The sequence below is a fragment of the Polyodon spathula genome, chromosome 23 (genome assembly GCF_017654505.1).
Source record: "Polyodon spathula isolate WHYD16114869_AA chromosome 23, ASM1765450v1, whole genome shotgun sequence".
NCBI classification, from domain to species: domain Eukaryota; kingdom Metazoa; phylum Chordata; class Actinopteri; order Acipenseriformes; family Polyodontidae; genus Polyodon; species Polyodon spathula.
This window is the reverse complement of record NC_054556.1, coordinates 22,047,605-22,071,733: the sequence shown is the minus strand read 5'-3', so window position 1 is coordinate 22,071,733 and position 24,129 is coordinate 22,047,605. Positions and strand designations below refer to the sequence as shown.

Below are 24,129 nucleotides of genomic sequence, written 5' to 3'. Positions count from 1 at the left end.
TGTATGTCTTTCTGTAAAAGCATATGAAGAACATGTTGGATTCTGTTCAATAAAAATGACACACAAATGAACCGTATTCACTTTATTTTCTATAGTTACACATACAATACATAGAACAACAGGTAACAGAAATGATAAGTTTCTAACAAAAAGTTGTAAACTTGAGCTACTGAATCATAACTGTTATTAATTCAATATCGTAGGCAAACCTTTACCAAACACAGTACACGTATAAGTAAAAAAAAAAAAAAAATAAAATAAATCTAAAACTAGAATTACAAAAGTAGCACCGATAAAAGTACAAAATACCCTAAAACCCCTTTTAAAAATCAGTCGAGGTATTACTGTGAAATCTTAACAGTACAAAGACATCACTCTTCACAAGGCCTACAAACACCTCTAGTCTAGGGCACATGTTGGCATAATATTTGCTGGATTTTTTTATTTTATTTTTTTTACTTGGTTTAAAACAATGAAAGCACCAGTTAAGTTCACATGATTTACAAACATTTTTAAAAAGTCAGTGATTGTTCACCAAAAAGAAGGGTCCAGTCAACATCATCAATGCGGTTGTTCATCGAAGAAGCAAATGCATTGAAAATCTTCAGTGATAAATTACACACACACAAAATCCAGATCAACACATTGTTTAGAAATGCTTATACAGTACAAAATAAATACAGTACTTCAGATATAGGCATTTGGTAGGATTAATTCACCTGGTTTTAAGGGACATCAGTATTGCATATTGCTCCTGTACTATAAAACTCAATTTGTATGTTATCTAATTTTGTAGCTATTTGCAAATAATTAGCAAACAAACAAAGTCTGATACATTTTTATTAAGCACGAGAACAGACTAGTACTTAGCAGTTCCTTTTGATGGGTGAAATTAAAAGCAGACTTTAAAAAAATGGGCTATGTAACCAATTTCTGTTTTATAAATTAAAAACAAATTACATTTTTTTAAAAAAGAAGGCAGACCTGGTAATATCGTGTTGATTGGTACTGCTGAATGGGTATTTACTATTTATCCTGCAATTTATCAGACTCCTTTGGGTTGTCATTATGCTTTACAATAAAGTTATACATCCTTATATATGAGATTGAAGTGAGATTTCACCTGAGACTTATTTCTGTGTGGTTTGAATGCATGGGTAATCACTGACTTGTGGTGTTTTTATTTTTTTATAACAGCTAGAAATTTTAATGACTTTTTTGTTTTTTTTTGTTTTAAACAAACACACCTTGAACCACAAGTGTAGAAAGCTACTCCCATGATTAATCATATTAAGTACTATTGGTCAGTTTTCAGAATTGTGAAAACTAGTTAAAACATGAAATACACAGAACAGGACCCTGCGGTTGCTTCTTGACAATGCAATTCTAGAGCATTAGGTTTGCAGTTCATTGTGTGCCTGTACTCTGGTTTAGGCAGGCATTTTAAAGGCATCTTACATGCTGCTGCAGATTGCTTTGCTGTAGCTGAAGGCCTAGCTTAGTTAACATTGCCACCTTGCTCCTGAATATATTAAACCTGACACATCTCTTTTCACAGGACAAACCGATGTTAAAGTTCTTCCTCACTTCTTGTTTTTGCTTGAGTGTAATAGGCACTTTTGAGAGATGTTTAATTCTACTGTTGATTCTGTTCCCTACCTGATTCTGTTTACACCATCTACTCCCATTTGGAGTAAAAAATTACTTTAAAATAGGTTTCCTTCAGGAATACACACCATCATTTCCATTAGCTTTTCAATTTCCGTTTAGCAACTCGAACACGATCAACGCCGGAACGGCCGTGTTTGGGAGAAATCAAACTCAGAACTTTCTCACATAAGAGATCAACTCTCAAAACAGTTTTTTTTTTTTTTTTTTTTTTTTTTTTTTAATAGCTTAAAATGAATGTTTTTTCACTTCTAGACAAAAAGTAAAATCCTCCGTGGAGATTAAATCCTCATGTAATACTGACATTAAAATGAAATACTGTTTCGGATAATGGGCTTGATCACAGACAAAAACTTACAGCACTTCTAACAAGGTGAATTTCTGAGATGCAGTGTTTTTTTTTTTTTTTTTTTTTAAATAACCAATAGGGGTGGGGGGGGGGGGGGGGGGGGGCAGAAATGACAGTTGCACATCTGCTAGTGGACATGTCTAAAACCACCTTGCTTAAGAAATTCAGCTTTTAGAAGTGGTTAAATCTAAGCACAAAACACTATATTGAGTACGTCAAGGAACAGAAAATAACGGGATATTAAAATAGGAAGAAATTAAACTTAATGAATCAGATATAAAAAGTATCCTTTCAACTCAAATCGCACAATTTTGACGTCATCATTATATCAATTATTTTGCTAAAAAAAAACATGTTATTTCACGCAACTGATATAGAGGCATTATTGATTATTATGTGATCATCACCCAAGACAACAGCCCTTTAAACCCAGTCAGAGTAATGACAGATATGTAACAGCCCATCTTGGGGTAGGCACATAACACATTCATTATGAAGTACAGAAGGCTTCCGTTTTCTAGAAGCCTTGCTAAAAACTGTTTGACCTCCTGTGCCTGAAAAAGGCATTCCCATGTTTATACAATAAAAAACATAACCATTTAAATTAAAAAAAAAAAAAAAAAAAGAAAACCCTTATGCTCCAAAGTGAACAGGTAAATGCAAGTTGTGATGATACCCAATTGGGATAATGCAGATCCCAGCCAATTTTAACCAACATTTCCTGCCACTGAATACAATTCCAATATAAAAAGATAGGCACAGAGCGTTTCACAGGAAAGCTTTGAGGTAGGCTGTAAATGACCATGCTCGTTCAGGATGTCTACAATTGTGAAGCGGTAAAAATACCAAGCCTTCCAATTAAAACAGAATCAGTTTCGTAACAGCAACATTATGCTGCAAGTGGTGCATTAAACCCCAGATGTAAATAAAAAACAAAAGTAAAATTACTACTTGTAAAACTGTTTAAAAACAGGACTACTAAGTCTGACAACCTTAATTATCTTTAAAAAAATCCTGAGCAAACAATGTATATTTTAAAAAGTTACATGTAACTGGTAGTAGCTGATGGTATCATAAAAGAATGGCCTCCTGTAATGTTAGCACCGTAGTCTTTGTGCCTGCCTTGTGGTTGGTTTCTTCTTGCTGGAACCTAAAAGTGTTGTCTTGAAGTGTGAGGTCTTGTTATTTGCATTATTCTTGCTATTCACAGGCAAAGTAGTCTTTGAGGGGTGCGAACAAGTGGCGGATCACAGGGACACTCCATGACCTTCCAAGGACCTTCTGACGAGCCCCGCGTCCCATGTTGTACACATCTGTGTAGTGCTTGGGAAAGCCAAAGATCCTGTTAGAAATAAAAGAAATCGCGATGTAGCCTGGATTCAAACCTGTGATCTCCAGGATATAGGGTGCATCCTGCACTCCACAAGGAGCGCCTTTGCCACTCGGGAGCCCCCTAATTAGCAGTTTTTAAACTATAAATAGCTTGGCTAAACGGCGGTGGGGAGTTCAGTTCGAAGCAACAGTCAAGCAAACCAAGTGCAAGAAGGAGAGTGGAACGGGAGAGGGAATGGGCTCGTCCCAGGTTTGGCTGCCGGAGCAGGGCTGAAGCTCCCAGAGAAAGCCGCAGCAAAAAAATAAATACATTAGGAAAGATAACCACGTAATAGGCCTAATATTTATTTAGTTATAAAATGAATGCTGAATAAGATGTCTGTGTCAGAGACAGAAACGGAAGTTAGACTGAGAAGTTGTTTATAGTTTGAACACCAGTACTGTAGAGATCTTGCATGAATCACTAGTTTAGGGAATTGGGTGACATACTGTAGGAGCGTTACGACCAAGAGCCTTATAGCGAGGGAGCACTGTATTTAGGAGAAACAGCATACAGTGAGGGAGCATGCACTAACGTGCACTTCTCCTTTAAGAGTCATTTGCTGGAAGATAAAGCACAGTGCATTTGGCTAAATATTTAAAAACAAAGCCTTACGTACCACATCATGAAGTATTGTATTTCAAGAACACAATTGTGTAAATAAAAACAATTGCGCGACGGTTACCTTTCCAGCTCTGTACACCACAGGTTATCCTCTTTTCCATTCATGACAACAGGAAGCAGCTCTTGTTTGCCCTGTTTAATGGAGTTTGGACGTGTTGTGATAGTACGGACTTTTTTAAACTGAGGAACAAAAGAGAGAACATTTAAATATTTAATGCTATATAAATTTAGAAAATTGAATTTTTTTTCATACCGAATGCATTGTGTACAGAGTTATTTAAGAAAGTTCACAAAGCATTTATAGGCGTACATTCTTAATTTAATTGCGTCAAACATGTTCTGGTGGAATCTACAATCCACATTTAGTAAGTCTACTGCTTTTAGTTTGTTCCCCCAGTAGTTAATACTGCAAATCAAATTTAGAACACTATGCAACAGTGGCTGAACACAAACCAAATCCAAACAGTAAAGCTTAGGAAACTTTACCTTTGCTATTCTGCCATGTTCTAGGCAGGCTTGTAGTTCAACTTTATCATTCAAAGAAGTAGCAAGTGGCCTGAAGGAGAGAGGCAAAAATAACACTTTACATAATTCACAGAAACAACACACGTCTAAAAACAGCTCAATTACATAAGTAGGGTGGTAAACTTGACAGCATTTACTTCTGTTGTAAATGTGTAGTAATTTAGAAATGTGTAAATGACATCAATAGGTAGGTCTCGCATACCTGTTCATTCCAGGTATGTTACCCCAGAAGTTTCTTGCTCTATGTGCTGGACTCACTTTGACTGCATCGATCAACACGGGGTTACACTGGAAATAATGTTTGTTGAGAAAAATTAGAAACAAAGTCAGGTCATCTCTAGTCTGCAACAACTTTATTCACAGGAATAACTTCAATAATATTAAAAAAAAAGGGCATCCAATGAAAGCATTATGGTAAATCTCAAAATGATCTAGTACCTCCAGGAAGCGACAAATATCCTGTTTGTCCCGGACACCCATGGCCACCACGTTCTCAAACAGCCAGAAGAAAGGTCGGGAGTCTCCTTCCTTCGGTTTAAGCATGTTCAGCAAACGATAATATTCGAAGAACAGTCTTCCTGTGCCCTCTAGAGTACAAAGAAAAAGGAAAAATAAATAAATAAAAGAACATGCGGTAACTTTTCAGAGTGGATAACATTTGAACAGGGTGCACATCTTAGAGTGAAAATCTTACCAAACAGACCTTTCCTTGCTGGATTGACAATTGAGAGGTCATTACAGGGGCTTCCCCCAATCAGCAGGTCAAAGGGACCCCACTCCTCTATCTAGAAAGATAAAAAAAAACAAGAAAAAAAACACAAGTTAAATACGGCTGCACCCACTGTTTCAAATTGAGTAGGTAAACGCACGGATTACACCCAAGCGCGTAGCTGGTATACTGTTGCAAGTACAGATTTTGGCTGATAAACGTTTTGTTTTTGTTTTTTTACATACATGTTTCTTTGTAATGGTTCGGACATCATCCACATGTTCAATTTTTCCTTCATGTTTGACAAGGCCAACAGTGATAGAGTCTTCACAGATTTCAGATGCAATGTACCGGTCTACCTTGAAGCCCAGATCCTTTAAGACTAAATATCCTGGGAAACAAAGAATGAATACATAAATAAATAAATACACATTCACTGAAAAATGTACCTTCAGCAAATCTGAGGGAGGATAAAGAGCTTTTTTTAAAAAGCAGGATAGAAAACAAAAAATAAATAAATAAAGTCTTATTCCAAAACAAGAAACAAAAAAATATAAAATACACAAAAACCACACAAATCTTACCAGTGGCAATGCCATCAAAGAGAGACAAGACTTTAATAGGTCGCCGCTGATCTGCGGGGATAGATGGGTACACTCTGTGGGGTTCCTGTAAATCAGGAAGACATATCATCTTAAACTATGTGTCATCTTAGAATATGCACGAGTAAATCAACCACTCAGGTCACAAACTATTGTCAAAGATGCTAGGCAATACATATATATTTTTTGAGGAATTTAGAAGCTCGGACTTCAAATCAGGTTACATATTAAAATGATTTCTATCATATGTAAGTGAAATGTATCATTATAAAAAGCACCAAGGAAGGGTTGGCACTTACAAATTCCATGGCACTGGTATTCACAAAGAACTCCTGAACTTTAACGCTCCAGTTTGGCCTTTGCTTCAGGAGTCCGTAGCGCTTGGAAGGCAGACACATGTAGCAATGCCAGGGCTCTACCTCCTTCACTTTCTCAAACGTCCCTGGACCCACCAGGAAATCCAGGCAATCAATACAGTAGCACCTGAAAAAGAGAGAAAGCTCACAAGACTTGCAATACTATAAGGGAAAAGGAACTCTGGTCTCAAAGATGATTTCACTTTCAGAAATCACACAAGTGCTGCGCTCAGTCTTGGGTTTCAAATCTCCCCTTGATTAGGTAGAATATTAAAACAACCAGGTGGCAGAAATTTGAATAATCAAGCCACTGCTAAATCTGTTATGAATGAAGAGCAGTGCTAATCGCATCCTCAATAAGTCTCACCCCAGTCTGTTCACCATTAAGAGTTACAGCTATAAGGGAGGAGCATTTTGTTTAACAGGGGCCCGATTGCACAAGCTCTGAACATTAGGACTGGGTGAGTTTTAACCTTGAAGGTTCGCAAGGTTGTTTTTTTGTTTTTGTTTAACCCTTTGCAGTCCATTTATTCAGCGCTTGTCAGGTCCAATTTATTTTACATGCTGTTTAAAATATTTCTTTCAGAGTAAAACAGGTTTAAAAGGCACTGCATGGCAAAATGACATCAGTACTGCATCTCCAGCCAAGCCCCACCCCTTGTTTGCTGCATTTTTCACATACCTCTTTATAGACGTGCATACTGATAAATCCTCTCCTGATCACTTGTTTGATCACCAAACTCCTCAGTAATGCAATCCCAGTCATTATTTTATTACTATAACATCTCAAAGAATGTCATGGACATTTGCAAAGCTTTGAGCGCTGGATGCAGAAGCAGCTATCTTCTTTGTTATGTATCCGTGTTATCTCTGTGGTGCAGGGGCTATGTGTATAGCTCAGATACACCCGCTTTTTTTTTTTTTCAGCTTCATTCGGCTCCTATCGGTCTCACTTGGCCACTGAAAGGTTTCCTCTGCTTTTTTCCGGAGAAAAAATGACTAGAGACCTGTGCTTGACGTATTTTGATGATGTCGGACAGGGTCAGACATCGGACTGGAAAGAGAGTACAGTAATGTCGGACCTGGTCCAACATAGGACCACAAAAGGTTAATACACTAAACCCACCAGGGTTTGACATGAAGCCCAGAGTGAATCTCCAAGATGTTTAATGGTTAGCCCCCACCCCAAACTCACCGACAGCAACTGGAATTTCCACAAAGAATGACTTCTTGGCCAGCACAACACACTGTACAGTATGACTGGTACCCATCCTCATCGTAACGGTATAATGTTTCACAGAAGTTATCCTGCCCAAAAAAAAATGTAATAATAATAATAATTAACTGCAAGTGGCAAGGAAACACAAAGGGAACATTTTACAGTTCAACATTAACGGCAGAAGCAGCTACCTGCTGGATATCTGGATGTACTGACTAGCACTTAAAGACATATTCAGCGATCTAGCATGTAATGATACACATGTCTTTGTGCATGAAGGCATTTTCATCATTTGTAGGTGTTAGGGTAGGTTTTGAACTGGATTACTTAGCTACAGGAAATGTGTCACAGTTTTAACAGTTTCAAGTTTTTAAAGTTATTGGTATGATAATGACCACTTTACATGGAACTTTGTTATAACAAGCAGTTATAATTGAAATGAGTGCACTATTCTTTTTTCCTAATCACATATTTCATCAAATGTTTGTCACATTCACCATAAAAACTACAGCAAACAAATCTAATGTTACTGTACATGGGAATCCCACAAGGGGTATCCTATGGTATGGAACATTTCTCAGTGTAGATCTGTACAGTGAAAAGGCGTAACCCTACCCTACCTTGCACTTCAGGCACAGACTTCCTTCAAACAGGGGATGAAATATCTCGATTCTCACGGTCCCACAAGACAGACAGAAATCTAGAAAAATTCAAAAAAAGAATCATGTAATTTACCTTTCGCTACCTTGACAATATTCGAAATCACCCGAGCACTAAATTGAAAGTTTTTCAAATTTTAGAAAAAATGTAAATATGTTGTCGATATTATGCAAGTTTTTGCAATATATTTTTTAAACTCAAATCACTCCCTTCTGTACATTAAGCAGGCGCCTTCTGCCCCACTTAGATTAGGCACAAACTTACCTTCTAATTTTTTTCCTTTTTGCAAAACTTCTTGGACCATTTGTTCTGGAAAAGATAAAAACAACCCATTACCATTAAATAAAAGAGAAGCCATCTGAAGAACAGTAAGCCTCTTCCCAGACCAAGAGAGAGCAGAATGACTCCCAGGCTCAACTCCTCACCTCTGGTGTAGTCCTGCTCAGCTGAGCCTTTGCTTTTACTGTAGTATTTATGCTTCTTCACTGGGGGCTGATAATCTTCAATAGGGATCCCCATAGGGGTTTCTTTTATGACTACTGCTGGTTCTGAAGTAAAAAAAAAAAACACACGCATACAAATTCAAGGACGCCAACATGAAAAACAGGCTTAAAAATGGCATTTATTTCAAGTCTGTACCTGAAGGTTTTGCAAGACAAGTGAGATATTTAATTGTTCAAGCAACACAGCACTCCAACACTAAACTGTAGTAATAACTTCTTGTAGTAAATGTACATGCAATGCTTGAAATCCAATGGAACAGGTTCTTAAGATGTTGCCTTCGTTAGCTCCGTTCTGCGTGATTTGAGTACACTCAAGAGCTTATGGAATGTCTGTACCAACTTTCATTGCAATTGGACGGCCTTTTCTGTTACCTGTAATTTCAGGTGGTTTCAGGCCCTCTGCTCCTGCTGGTTGAAACCCTTTGAATGCCCACTCCAGCATTATTTTGTGCTGCTCGTCCTTCTTACAGGGAGGAAATGTCTTCCCAGATCTCTCACCGGCTTTCTGCACAAACATATTGTTTGTTTGTAAGTTGCTAAAAGAAAAACCTGACACAGCATTTCTCTAAATAATTTGTGACTAGTCAGTTGTTTTCCCAATACCACATTTACAGGTTACACGGATCAAGGCACTAGCCATAATGTTTGTCTGACTCACTTGGGGTTGAATTTGATAAGCCTATACCCTGCTGGGATAAGCCTTGGCTGGATTTAAGAGGGACATTTTACAGCGCTGGAAAAATCACTGTTGATTACATCAACCCCATGTGATAATCCTGGGATTACTTCTACAAATAGCGGTTGATGACATCCATTTTTGAAATGTTCTTGTAAAACCCAGCTGTTTACCCTGGCATAGTATATCATAACATTTAAGCTATTAGGTTAACCTGTGCCAACTGCTTCAATGCACAGCTGAAAATGTTTTACTCTTTGCTTTACCTCAAGCGACTGGAAGATCGCATCCTTATAAGCGGGCAGATTGGCGTAGGAAGTGTTAGAAAAACACTCTGAGAAAGCTGCAAAGGGGAGCAACATCTCTGTGTAGATCTGAAAGACAAAGCGGCATTCTTAGCAACACTTCCAGAGGAAACCATTTGGTATGTGCATGTCTGTGTAACTGTGACAGACCCACCTCTGAATACATGCCATCTCCGAACCACTCAACCCTCCTCATGGAGGGACGAGCCTGCTTGTACGGCCAGCCAGCCACAAGGCCTGGCCACCAGGAGAAGCCCTTCACCTTCCCCCAGACGAGCTCGCCAACTCTGAACCCTTTCCCATCCTAGAGGCAGGTAAAGACAGAGACATTGTCAGGACGAGGACATACTAGAAAGATATAGGATTGAACCTACCATACTACTGTTTGAAGGTTGGAAAACAAAAGATGGCACATAAAAGAAGTTAAATTGGAGAAACGTGGTCAGGTGGGAAAAGGGTGGCTCCTCCAGGTCAATGCAGCACGAGAAAGTTGCAAAGCAAGCAGGTTTGATTTTGATGGCATTTATGAATTGTTCTGGAGTCCGCTGGGAGGAACCTCTCAAGCTACTCTCCAGAATGACCTCAACACAGGGAACACAAGAATCACGCAAGGAAGAGACAGTGCTGTGCGGCGTGGTTAGAACTGATTTACCGTGTATGGAAATGACTTCTTGGCTGCCTTTCTTGGCGTAGAGGTGCAGATAGCCGTCTTACTCTTTTTCTCCTGTTTTAAAAAAAACTTAATACACTTACAAAAAATTAAAAAAAGGGAAATTATAAATAAATAAAAAACCTATAATAAAAGGAGTATAAAATAAAGCAATAACGAGGACCAGAGAACCAGAACGGATTCCCTTGTTTTAGAGTTAAGTCTAATTCCTACCACTGTATTTTCCATTCGGTCAAAGGCTCTCTGCACCGCAAATGTGCAGTGCAGCAAAGCAGTAGACTTGTACTGTTGTGTAATCGCAAGGTAAACTCTTTCCAAATCTGAGACGAAATTGCAGCACACAATCAGCTGTGCTCGATTACACTGGATCCAACTCTCAAGCAAGCTAAATGATCTTTGATTAAGCACTTTTACAACTGAAAGGTCCTGCCATTTTTTTTTTAAATTTAACAAAGTTTAACAAACCAACCTGCTAGCATACAGTGGAAGACAGATTTTTTTTAAAAATTAATAAATAAAAAATGAAAACAGCCACAAAAAAAAGTTTATCTATTATTCAATTAATTGGGATTAGGAAATTGAAGATGATCAAGATTTAAACAGGAATATGCTTGTTCTAATACAATATTCAACCAGCAAGGTTAACATAAATCTGAGCCCAGCTGTCCTGCTGGAACCTAGGAAGGGTGAACACAGCAGTGGAATAGGTACACAGCTGCCCTGCTAGAACTTAGGAGGGGTGAACACAGCAGTGGAATAGGTACACAGCTGCCCTGTTAGAACCTAGGAGGGGTGAACACAGCAGTGGAATGGGTACATAGCTGTCCTGCTGGAACCTAGGAGGGGTGAACGCAGCAGTGGAACAGGTACACATCATCAACAGAGCAGCTGGTTAAGAGTGAGCATGCCTCTTGTACCATACCACACTTGCTACTGTTATAATCATAGGTACATACCAGAGATGTGCATAAATTCTTTTTTGTGCTTGGACTGCAGTTGTCAGTCTTTGGTTTTTCCCAGGAATTCGCACCTGCCTGATATATTTTGCGAGCAGGGGGTTTCTGTCGGAGACTTGAATCCCACCCATATATTCCCCTGGGCACCCCCTAGGGAAACAAAAACCCAAACTCAAGCCTCTGCTTAAAGCAGTAATAATACCAGACAAAGTGGGAATTACTAGATGCAGCCTAACTGGGGTAGTTTTGTGTTAGTTTTCCATGTGATGTATTGGGATACTGCTTTCTACTTCAAAGCATGCATGGAGATGAAAACAATGAGTTGTAATGTTATCCACAGCAAGATTTGAACATGCTTCTAAGCACGGTATCATCGACACGTGGGAGTTGGAAAACTTAAAAGTACTGCTTTACACACCCTTTACGTTAGTATTAAAATACCTCTTTAAAAGAGTTATCCCAAAAACTCTCATCTCCCACATCAGAGTTGCTTTTTGCTGTTTTTTGGTTAGACTGGATAATGAAATTTTCAGTATCTGAAAAGGGAAAGAAAAAGAGGGGGAAAAAAAAGAAATGTATTGATTCACGAATACAAAATTCTACTCTACAGAAAAGTTTGGAATTTCAGGCTTCGTCTTCATTTGGAACCTTTTACCTAAAACAAATTGCTTAAAGTTCATGCACATTTCTTACCACCACCAAACAAAAGTAAGATGTTGGGTTTTATACAATAACCCAGTACAGTTCACTCATACTGTTAGCCAAGCTTATAGGTGCACAGCAGCTAACCACAATCCCTCCAGCCATGCCAAAACAAGAGTCCTGAAAATTGAAACAGTGCAAGCCCAAAATCACACTGCAAAAAAAAAAAAAAAAAGTGAGGTAAACAGGACCTAGTCCTGGATCATTCCCAGTTTTGTTTGTTCACCCGTATATATATATATATATAATATATATATATATATATATAGCACAGACCTGTAACCAAAGACAGCAGGCTCCATCTAATAGACAGTTTGCCAACTGAAAGTCCTTCACCTCTTTACAGTAGAACCTGCCATAACCGGTACAATGTGTTCCAGGGGTCCATCGGACATGTGCAAATATCACATCTCAGAGGGAGTTTTTATACATTGTGGTTGCTTGATTAACATCTGGGCGTTATGAATTAACACAATTGTGGCAAAGTAGGTAAAGTGTCTGAAACAGCAACGTACAGCATGTATACTACAGACCATCAGTAACAAATCATAGCACAAAAAATAAAAGCAGTATTAAAAACAAAAAGCACAGTAACACAGCATTTGGCAATTTACAAAACTGCATTCCAAAAACAGTTCTTGCCATGTGTTCTCAGTCCGTGCCAAAATAATCCTATAGTTTAGTTTACTTTTTTGTTTGCTGTGAACCTAGTGACAGCTAGCATGTCAAAGGTAAAACTGCATTTCCAAGCACTCTGTCTTTGACTACCTCTGGGTCTGCAGCAATACCCTTCATTTTTAGCACCTGGTTTTAACCCTTTGCAGTCCTATGTCGGACCAGGTTCGACATTATAATTTTCCCTTTCCCATCCAATGTCGGACCCTATCCGACATCAAAAAGATATAAAGCACAGGTTTCTAGTCGTTTTTTTCTCCGGAAAAAGACGAGAAAACCTGTCAATGGCCGAGTGAGACCGATAGAAGCCGGGGGGGAGGGGAGGAAAAAAAAAAAAAAAGGGCTTCTCATAGACCCATGCACTACAGAGATAACACAGACATAACAAAAGGAGGTAGCTGCTTCTGCATCCAGCGCTCAAAGAATATTACAGATATTTGCAAAGCTTTTTGGAGATGTTACAGTAATACAACAATGACTTGGATTGCATTAATGAGGAGTTTGGTGATAAAAAGAGTGATCAGGATTTATCAGTATGCACATCTATAGAGGTATGTGAAATACAGCAAACAAGGGGTGGGGCTTGGCTGGAGACAAAGTACTGAGTGTCCTTTTGCGATTCAATGCATTTTAAACCTGTTTTACTATGAAAATAATGTATTTTAAACAGCGCGTGTAAAATAAACTGGACCTGACAAGTGCTGAATATATGGACTGCAAAGGGTTAATATGCAACTGAATCTATTCTGTCATTGCCAATAGCTGAATTTACTGGACACATAATAAAATGTGCTTCTATCAGTTTCCATCTGTATCGTATCTTACACGATCGGATATGATAGGTTCTACTGTGTTTAACTTAGCCACAGATATAAATGCACGTTTCGTTTTGAAAACTGTATATTTTCTGATTTCTCCCTTACAGTTTATCCTCTTTTCCATCAGCACAACACAGGACTTCATCCGGGAAAGTTCAACCACATCTGCAAATAAAAAAATAAAAAAACAAAAATGGCACAAATTCTGTGGGAGTACCAGCCCAGGTTGCCAGATTTTTTTTTTTTTTTTTTTTTTTTGTACGCAACCTATAAAGAACAGGATTTTAGGATTTAGGATCATTTTCTACCTCTCAATGAGTTAGTTTGTTAAAGCCATGTTCTGTTGTCTTCCCAGCACACAAATACAGAGGTATCCTTCACCACCAAGGACACACATCTCTTGTAAAATGTTTCCTTTCTTGGCTCAATATACACTGTCCTTAATATTGCAATAGGCCACACAAATAATGTTTACAGCAACCTTCCCCTGCCACAGTTTACTTCCAGGCTGGAAGTTTGAATTGCTTCTATTTTGATGGTGGAGACATTTTTTGGTTGGTTGAAACCAGAGTTAGTGTATTTGGTGGTGTTGGAATTTACCATTTTACCCACCAGATGATGTATCCCACAAAAGTAATAAGGTAAAGGTGGTAAATTTATATGAAAGCTTTGAATTCATTTGAAATAGTGGATAATGGTACAGAAAAAAGCAGTGCATGAAGTATATGAATATATTACCCCCCCCCCCCCCCCCCCCCAATGTTTGATGGGTTCCCAGTGACACTCTCTTGTAGAACTGTATTGATGGTGTTCTCCAACCTGTTTGATGATTACATACATACAAAATACCATGTGATAGAGCGTGGATATCAATACTGCTTGCACATTCAAATTAAATGTCTCAAAGACACAACTGCACCATTGATTTCTCCAAATTATCCATTTTGTGAAACAGGGCAGTCAACTAACATTTTTACAACAGCAAATACATATATGAAGACCTACAACAGTTCCATCAATAACCAGGGTTAAACACTTGTTTTACTAAATCAATCCTTACTTATTAGCAATACATCAATGCTAATATCAACTACTAATTTGTTTGCATTATTTTCTGTACTGGCTGAGGAATGCACAGCAATTAGGGATCCCTTTATTAGTTTTGTAACACAGAGATAGAAACAAGACTCCTATTGCATAGCAGTTTCACCCATCCAGGTTTTAATATGTGCTTGATTATCCACAGTATATAGGTAATAAGCTCAGGAATGTCTTACTAATCTCATTTTAAAACCAGGAATGGATCAAACTGCCATGCTAGGGAGTCTTATTTCCATCCCTGAAACACATAATATAATTCACTCTTCAACACTAACAGTGGTATTGTGATACATATATTCATACTTGCTTCCAAGCACTGCAAATCTATATTAAACATTGTTCAGTGAACACTGAATCGTTGATGTTTTGAGGGATGTTCCATTGAAATCACACCTAGTCTATAATGAATGGAATAGAGCCCACAATCAGAAATATGTATTGCCAAACATGTCAGCACTGCTTTACACAAAGATGTCAAACAGTGTAGTTCTTGATCACAAAATAGCATGCCTTTCAGTATGCACGAGGTCTCACAATCCAGATCTTGTGACGGGTGTCCTACACTTTTTGAAGCACACTGTACACCCCAAACCAACATTGAACAAAACAGCAGCTTGAAGAATTTGCTATACATTGTTCCATCATTGTAGATCTGTAAATATAAACCACTATCTACCATCTACCTCTACCCTAGCAACACATTAAACTGTATTAGGAACATTGCTACAGATCTGTTCAAATTCCAAGTCAATTTGAAAACAGACTAAACTGCATATATAATCCAAGCCTATAAATAACTCTTCTCCCATTCTCCTTTTCCAATCTACTCTTTTAAAGAACTACCTTCCTTCATCATTTTAACACCAGACTATTCACAAAGCTTTCCCTCATGAGTTATTTAAAGTATGTTATATTCATAACAAATAAAAAACACACTTTTCTTGACAGTTCATACAGAACCCTTGAAATAAGGCAGAGTAAAGGCTTGGCGAGTAGGGTGCACAGTTTCAACTCATCAAACCCCGTTTTTCATCAAGAGCCTCCCTAAGCCTGAATAGCAGATTGCTCCTTTTGCCTTGCCTGTGGAGCTGGTCTCCCCGTTCTGTTTGGGGTGCGGTGGCGAGGAAGGCTCTTCAGCGGAATGGAAGCTGTCTTCAGTCCCGTTAGTGAGGTCCAGGTCTGTGATGTCTTCCCACTCACTGTGAGAGAAGCTGTCATCAATGAGCGACGCATCTCCATTCTCAACTGCCTGCAAGACGAAAACACAATTTCAAAACAAAAAAACTGCACTTCAATGCATATATTAATACATAGTCCTGAGAGCATCCTCAGAAACCTTAGAGAATATTTTGTGGCAAATTCACTACAAGTTACTTAAATTTCAAGTAAAGTCAAGCTTTTTTATGGTTTATGTTTGCGACTGAAAAAAACTGTAGTCCCCCCCCCCCCCCCCCCTTACCTTACTGAAGGCTAGCTCTGCTTTTAAAGCGGGGTGCGGTAGGCATAACAAAGTCAGCATTAGTCTTTGGAAAACTGACAGCTGCCCTCTTGAGCCAGACAATTTTAAAACATTACTCCAGTACTGTTGCGTAGACAAACCGGACGGACTGGCCCCTGTATCACTGTCTGACAGCTGATATTCTAGAAACTCATCATTGAGCTGGTTAGTTTCTTCTGAGTTGCTGCAAACTCCAAGTTGGGAAGCGAGGTCTAAAACCATTTTCCCAGTGATTTTCAATTTGCAGGCGGGATTCAACAGAGTGGAGATATTTCTCATGGCGCTATCGTTCAGTGGGAGTCTCTGAAGCATCTGCATTATCACAGCAGAATAGAACAATGCAGCGTCTTTAAAGAACGCGCCTTTGTCGGCAGCTCCAAGGTCATCTTCGTGTTCCGACAGGTACTTCTCAGCTTCTGGTCCGATGCACAGCTCATTGTGCGGCAGTACATTCTCTGCCTTGTCCAGGAGTTTGAAATCCTGACTCTTGAGTAGTTTAACCGTAGCCTCGGGGAGCAGCAGTCTGCCAGCATACACCCGCAGCATTCCGCTCAGGTCCTTCAGCAGTAGCGGGAGAAGGCTTTCCTGGTTCTGCAGCTTGAGGCTGAAGGTACACAGAGGTTCCAGTGCATGTTTCAAAAACAAGAACGTCATCCTGACCTTGAGGCTTTCCAGCCTTTCGCAGATTAACCAGATTTTGTCACCCTTGAGGGTGCGAGACTGAAAGTACTTAATGAGATCAGGCCATGCCTCCAGCATGTTCTTGATTATTTCGCTCAGCACAAGGCACTGTGCTGATGCAGGTCTGGCTGAATCGAAAGGTTCCACATTCACAAAAAGGTCCTTCAATTTCTGGTTGGTTTTGGAAGAGGATAAGAAATGATTACGAATATCCAAAACAAGTTCATCCACAAGAGTGGACATTGCTCTAACTCCAGAATTGCTGGCACAGTCTACCATATAGGAAAGGGTTCCCATATTAACAACATTAGGGCTCATTTCTTTTAGCCTGGAAAAAAAGTTATCATCATCAGCAGAAGCTCCACCCTCAGAATAGAAAGCAGCAAGATTGTGAATTGGGATATCAAATTTCTTAAATGTCTCTACAAAGCAGTCAAAGGCCGTCTGTACACACTCTGCTGTGCATTGCGTAATGTCAAAAAATCGAATCACGCTTTTCCCAACTGTTTCATTGAAAAAACCCACCAATATGACATTAGCTCTCTCTGCATCTCCCAAATCTATATTCTGGTACAAATAAATACAATATGGAGTTTGACAACAAATGTCAGTTATATCCTTTGGATATTTTAGTCCCATCACATAGCGCGCCATGATGCGCGTAACCTTTCCACCGTTGCACATGTTCTGAATAACTTCCAGATCCCCGCAGTATTTCTCAATGAATTTCAAAGTGGCATACCCACAGGGAAAGGAGTCAAGCAAACTTCGCTCCAAGTTGCTGTTAGTCTTTTTAACTTCGCATGTTCTTCTTTTTTTCTGGGCATTTTTCCGATGCTTCTTTGATTCACCGTGTCGCTTTAAATCATTCTTGCCACCATGGTTTATAGTTAAATTGATTTCACAGATGTTACAATAAGCATACATTTCTCCTAGATTACCAGGGCTAACCCAGTCAAAGTACTCTTGCCAGAAGTGGTCGTACGAATTTTGAGGTTTCATTTTCTTGTTAAACGATTCATCTTCAGGATCTGAGTCTTCACGTTTCACTTTTACCTCTAGAAGATAAATGTAAAGCCAAAGAAAACAATTATTATAAATTTGAGTGACCACCAATTAAACTACACACGCCCACAATTAACCTTAAAGTTACCAAACATATGAGAAAAAATTTAAATAAACTAGAGAACTCTAATATATTTTATTTTCCCCTACTACATTTCAACTGCTTGATGCTCCGTGAAAAACTTTCAGGAACAATTCTCTACTCAGCTGAAGGATCTCATTAACCTCTGCCTGACTAGACACTCGGGTATTAGGAATAAATGAATAGTCTTACGTGCGTATGCTTTGTTCTTCAACTGTCTATCTCTAAGCGATGAGGCGTTCATTTGCACAGGGAGAATCTCTTGCCCTTCGCGAGCCGCCAAAGCGTCGTAAGCATGACCCTCGTAGTTGGCATCAAAGAATTTCTTGAACCACTTCGTAAAACTGAAGTTCTCCTGAAATGTTCCTTTCACCAATTCGTCCACGGGGACAGTCTATGAAAAGAAAGTTGCAAAAATAAACATGTTTAGTAACATACACAAACCAAGGTATGGATTTAGATGTTGCACAAAGTTCTCAAAGATGATGGTTAAACAGGAAAGCTACAGACAGGTATGACAAAACAAAGCACTGTACAAATCAATTTTGGTAGCGATGAATGTGTGTTTATTGATGACCATAATCATTTGATACCTACCATGGTTACACCCAATTTCAGAAAGCTTGCGTTTAACAGTTTGTAATTATGGAAGAACTCAATATCTTCTTGGGCCTGAAACTTCACCTTCTTCAAACACACAGAACCAGGGAAAAGCAAGTCCATCAACTGGCAGAACGCTGCACCTAGGTGAGGAAAAATAAAGATCACTTTTACAGGTAGCAACACCTAGACAAAAAATAAAGAGAGGGCATGGGCCAATCTTTTTATGCTCAAACCAAACAAGCTAATTTCAAGACAAACTGGTAAGACATTCCTTTGCCAGTAGTATTTAATTTACCTGAACAAAGCTGCTCAACCTTTGAAAACTCTGTTTGTAGAGATTCGTTCACCCATGCCAGTAACTCATAACGGTTGTATTTATCGGCAGAGTCCGAGGTCAAGCGAACGTTTACTGCCATCTTCCACAACCTGCAAGGACAAAAAACTCAAAATCTAAATTACAAACAAAAAGAGCTCCGAGTGACATTGGGGTCTACATAACGGCGTCATGTTGGGTACTTAAAAGTTGTACAGCAATCTTTATTTCATCTGATTAAACGACTAGTCTGGTTTTGAGGCAGCTAAACAGTACATAAGCTTTCTTTTTTCTGCAAAATTATATATACTGATCATTGTTTTCTAAAAATGACAACTCCTGTATACTTGAGCACCTGTTTTATTTAATTTACCTGCTGGATAGTTTGGGGGAAATGTCCCATTAATATGAAAAGATGTGTTTTCATGTTAGGAATGGGGAATGTGTGAGCAAAGATCACAACCGCAAATCTTTGCACTTCTACAAGTACAACTGTGTTCTCTGAAAAGTCTTACTGTACACCGGTATTGAGGGGTAGCAGTCACGTGACCACAGCAGGCTACATCACCATATTGGCCGTCACAACAACCATGGCGGCTAAGGCAAAAACGCTACCTTCCACAACAAAATGTAATTTATTTGCAAGCACGGAGCACATGTCTCATTAGAGCCCTACAGCAGGTGGGACTGGCTGGGAAAAAAAAAAAAAAAATCAGATTGTGGTAATTTGCGGGAACAGACTAAATCTCTCATATGTTTACCAAGAATAGGCTAAGATGGAAATTCCTAATTCTTTTGTTTGAGCTTCTCTTTTGTACAAGAGTTTAACTCACAAGCTTTGAATCTGAGTCAAGTCAGGTCAGAGGATCACAGGTCTCATTGTTCTGTGACATCACATACACAGTACAGAGTCGAGAAGAAGAAACATGGCAAGTCAAACATCTGGGATACATTTGTTTAACAATGAGTAAATATTGCGCTATCAATTGACAGCCGTTTTGCTGATTGAGTTGACTATGTTCACTGGCTGTCTAAGAATTGTTTCTTTGTTTTGTAGAGTTTTGAGTAAACAACTGACACTCCTTATATAACAGTGATGAATCCATGTCTGAAGGGAGTTTAAGGATTTGTTACATGGTTTAAGCAATAATTGTTTTACTCTTAGTGCCTGCTTCATAAAACCTAAAAATTCTGTCTGGGTCTTGTTTGTTAAACTGTTGAAAAATGAATAAATAACCAGTCCTGCTGTAGTTTTTGTGGGAGTGGGTCTGGGTTTTGCCAGAACAGGAGCGCGTAGGGCTGTGCCTCTCACCTCCAGTCACAGTCTATAAAGATTTCTGTTCGGTTTTCAGGTAGATTAAAATTCCAGGTGGAAGAATGCAGTTTGCTTTACTGTGCATTTAAACATGTTACAAATGATTATGGTTCAATGTTGACGTTCTGTAAAATAATGTAGCATAATGCATTCTGTTAACGGTAAAGTCATTTAAATATAATTTCCGTTTACGTGTATAGATATTTCTGGAAACTCGGTTATCATTACTGTTATTAATTGATAACAAGCTTATAACCGCTTCCTCAGCTATGTTTATATAAAAATCACGTAACCATCAATTTATATTTAAATGCATAATAATGAAAACTGCATTCACCTACATGTAATTGCAGGCTACTTAAACTGAACAAAAATTGTCTTCGACGTACCTTACATATTGTCCTTATAGTCCTTTAGTTCAGCCTCTTAACCGTTTAGCTGTCACTCGCCGAAGTTGATTTTACAGGAACAACAAATCTACACTTTCCAGTTACTGACGCTTGGTAAAACATTTTTTTTTTTTTTTCAAGTCAAGATACTCGCATATACAAAATATGTCACATACATTGTTTTATTTGCGAGTTTATTTAACGAAAGATGTTAAACGTTTATATACAAGTACTGTATCTTTAAACAAACTGCTGGAAATGTATATTTTCTTAATTGGTAGCGTGCAAGTAAATTTTCTTAAAAGGAAAACAAACTATAATGGTGTTTAAACGGGAAATAACGTCAAAGTGTGCTCCCTCACCGGGGGTGCACAGTACAGGGGTCATTGTATCTTTCCAATTCCCGCGACTGGAGGCGTACCCCTTAATTTATATATATATATATATATATATATATATATATATATATATATATATATATATATATATATATATATATATATATATATTAAAAACATCAATCATTATACCGTTATATAGAACATACTATTTTTCAAAACACAAATAGTCATAAAAGACATGCCCTTGTACGGAATAAACACTGAAAAGTGTTAATAGAACTAGCCGCGCATAACTCCCGCCTCACTATCCCTCACGTGACTAGGGTGATTGGACTGACGTTCAAGCTTGCTCAGCATTTTCATATCATGGTTTGCTCCACTTCACCCTTTGCTCCCTCAATCGGTCGCTTTATTTAAGTGCAGTGCAATGTAATGTATGGATAAAATAAATAAACGGCGATTGCGCATGAACCATGACTTGCCACTTACTGCAGATTCAACAACTGCTCTGTATTTGTAAATGTGTATTTATTTAAAAAAACAGTGGAAGGTGTCAATGCTAATCTAGCAAAGCAGTAAGCAAGCTTGCTAATTTATCACCCCTGCCACGGGAATCATATTAGAGTCAATAAAAATAAATAAAAAAAAAAAACACTGACACTGGCAATTTTGCATTTTCTTCACAGCAGATCGCCAGTAGGAGTGCTATTGGACTTGTCTATTTAGCGTCACGTTGCTATGGCGACATTCACACGCGGCAACAGTACTGGCATGTATCGGGTTAAAACCTCGTATGGCATATTTGACATACCCGATAGACACCATTGCATGTACACTGTAAAAAAAAATCAGACTTCGTTAGCGTCTGCTAAAGGGTATTGCAATGACGGTATCTCGAAAGAATATCCCCCATTACGCATATTTTTACATTGTATTTAAAGTCTTACCATTTAAAAATAATACGTTTTGATCAGAACTATTCAATATAGCGCTGTTTTTTTTTTCCTGCAACGAATCTGTAGGCACATCTTCCCTATAAAAACTCGCTTAATTAGCCCTAACTTATTTTAAAGAACCCGGTTGTCCTTCATAAACCCCATGTTTGTGCGATTGTACATTCTGTCATTTCATAGCCACGACAAGACCCGACAATTCTGGAGATAAACGGCCTCACGAGTATAGCAATCAAGCATAAAGAAATGCTCACAAACCACCCGGCTAATGCACTCAATAAACAGAAACCAGGGTAAGACATAATGTTTATAATTAGACAGATCCCAGTGTACAAAGCATTGACATAGCCAAACCCTGTTTTTTTCATAAACAAAGCGCATGCTCAAATAATTTTACCGCCAGACTCCTAAGCTTACGAGAAAAAAAAAAAAAACACACACACACACACACACATGTGGCACTCCCGGGAAAGTTTAAAAAGGCTGAAGTAAATAAGAGCGAGTAAAAACAATGACGTAAACAACCGGACTCAAATATTCTAATCGGGTTTCACGACACATGATCCTAATTAAACCCAGAACGTGAGGGTATTAAAAACATAGTAAGAACAGCACGCGGGTAAAAATAAATAAATATAAATAAATACATAAAAAGAAAGTCGAGTGGGCAAAGAAAATGTGTTTTTGTTTGTTTTGGCGACTCGCAAGATGGCTACTAGCCAACCTATAGCCTCCTTCTAAAACGTGTGAGAAGTCTGAATTACAAAATACCCCAAGCACCTCGACAAAGCCCTCCTCCACACATCACGGGTATGTTTGCACTGACATTTGAATTACAGAATATTCCCAACTACGACCATTCTCATTTTAGTTACATTTTTTTAAAAGTCTATTAACATAAGCATGCAAATAATGATCTTTAAAAAAAAAAAAGAACCGGACCCCTACACTCTCTACCGCTTAGTGTGTCTTCTGCAAGTTGAAAGCAAATGTCCGTTTCCATACAGCAACGGTAAATGAATAAACCCGTGCAACTAATTAAACGGACTGCGCTATGTGATAGGGTTTTTTTGTCATTGCCTAAACAACACCTTCTGCCTTTGTGTAATTATTATTTTTTGTTTTTGCTTTGTTATTATTTTCTTTTAAGCGTTACCACAAAAAAAGCAACATCGATCCAATGTTAGCTTCCCCAGTGGGTACAGTAAAAGAACAGCTTATATATTTGTTTTTTTTATTATAAATAAAAACAGTATTCTTACCTCGCTCCTTTGCTGGTCTGCCACCGGCTTTACTTTCCAGTCTCAGTGTGTTTGGCCCATCTCCCCCCTCCTTAACGGTCACGTGTTACGTATAGGTTGACGCTTTACTTTCACTAGAAAACGAGAAACGGAGGGGGGGGGTGAGGGTAGGTTTGGGTCTTTGTAGTACAGGATTACATTAAACTTGTCAAATTTAAGCCAAGTAACACCAAGGCTAAAATCATTTGTCAACGTAAGTCTATAACCACATAATTAATAAACGTTACGTTAACAGTTATTAGAAATTGTTGGCAACAAAACCACTAGGGACGTCGCGTAATTAACTTGAAAGTTTCATTTGTGTTACGATCTAGTGAAATTGTTACACAAAAAACAAAAACAAAACAACAACAAAAAAAAAACGTCGTGTTCTTCCATCTCGCATTTGATCACCATAGAAACATGCGCATATTAAGAGATCGATGCGAAAGAACAAAACTACGGGCAACAAATTATTAAATTAATAACAGCAACAAAAAAAAAAAAAAACTCGTATAAACTAATACTATATGACGGGTTACACGGCGATTTCGCGGTAATTTAACTGAACAAAAAGCTGCTACAGTTCTCGTAATAATAACGATATTATAACTATTAGTGCGGCGGTGTCTGTCAGCGAAGACAAGAAAAGCAAAGATCTAGAACCGCAATCATTTCCCGTCTTAAAAAAATAAAACAAACAAAAAACATCTGCGTGTTTCTTCAAATAAACCGCTTAAAGTAGGCTTACTCGAATTTCCCACTAAAGTCTTCACGTTTTCATTGTTCTTCCGTTAGAAATGGTAATGATGCATGCTATTTTCTGCAAGTTTTGAGTGACAACGGGACATCTGCTGTTAATTAATTGACCCCTCCCCGTTTATTCTTGAGACATTGACTAAGACGTAAACCAATTTTTTTAAAATATAGAAAACAAAACAAAAAAACAAAGATGTAATCTCTTTCAAGTATGCACATTATTGGTGCTGAAGACGTACAATATACATGTGACCGAAAATCAGGCGTCATTTCATAACGAAAGTAGTAGAACAAAAATTTACCAATTGCACAGCATTTGTTACTTTATTTTATTTTATATTTTTGTATGTATGCAACGTG

General features: G+C 38.3%; 1 protein-coding gene across 1 annotated transcript; it reads right to left on the bottom strand.

The window, feature by feature from the left end:
• Window positions 1-67: 67 nt before the first annotated feature.
• Window positions 68-23,092, bottom strand: LOC121298439 (DNA (cytosine-5)-methyltransferase 3B-like). Its single transcript, XM_041225563.1, has 27 exons — window positions 22,993-23,092; window positions 18,715-18,845; window positions 18,414-18,559; window positions 18,009-18,210; window positions 15,950-17,727; window positions 15,512-15,739; window positions 15,174-15,180; window positions 13,495-13,554; window positions 11,636-11,730; window positions 11,195-11,344; window positions 10,221-10,292; window positions 9,723-9,872; window positions 9,530-9,637; window positions 8,960-9,092; window positions 8,510-8,632; window positions 8,349-8,393; window positions 8,045-8,124; window positions 7,401-7,513; window positions 6,149-6,332; window positions 5,832-5,916; window positions 5,493-5,638; window positions 5,233-5,323; window positions 4,977-5,125; window positions 4,741-4,826; window positions 4,500-4,569; window positions 4,075-4,193; window positions 68-3,359 (listed from the first exon to the last, which is right to left on the bottom strand). The coding sequence occupies exons 2-27, from the start codon at window positions 18,833-18,835 to the stop codon at window positions 3,218-3,220; spliced, it is 4,683 nt and encodes a 1,560-aa protein (XP_041081497.1). The 5' UTR covers window positions 18,836-18,845; window positions 22,993-23,092; the 3' UTR covers window positions 68-3,217.
• Window positions 23,093-24,129: the final 1,037 nt, after the last annotated feature.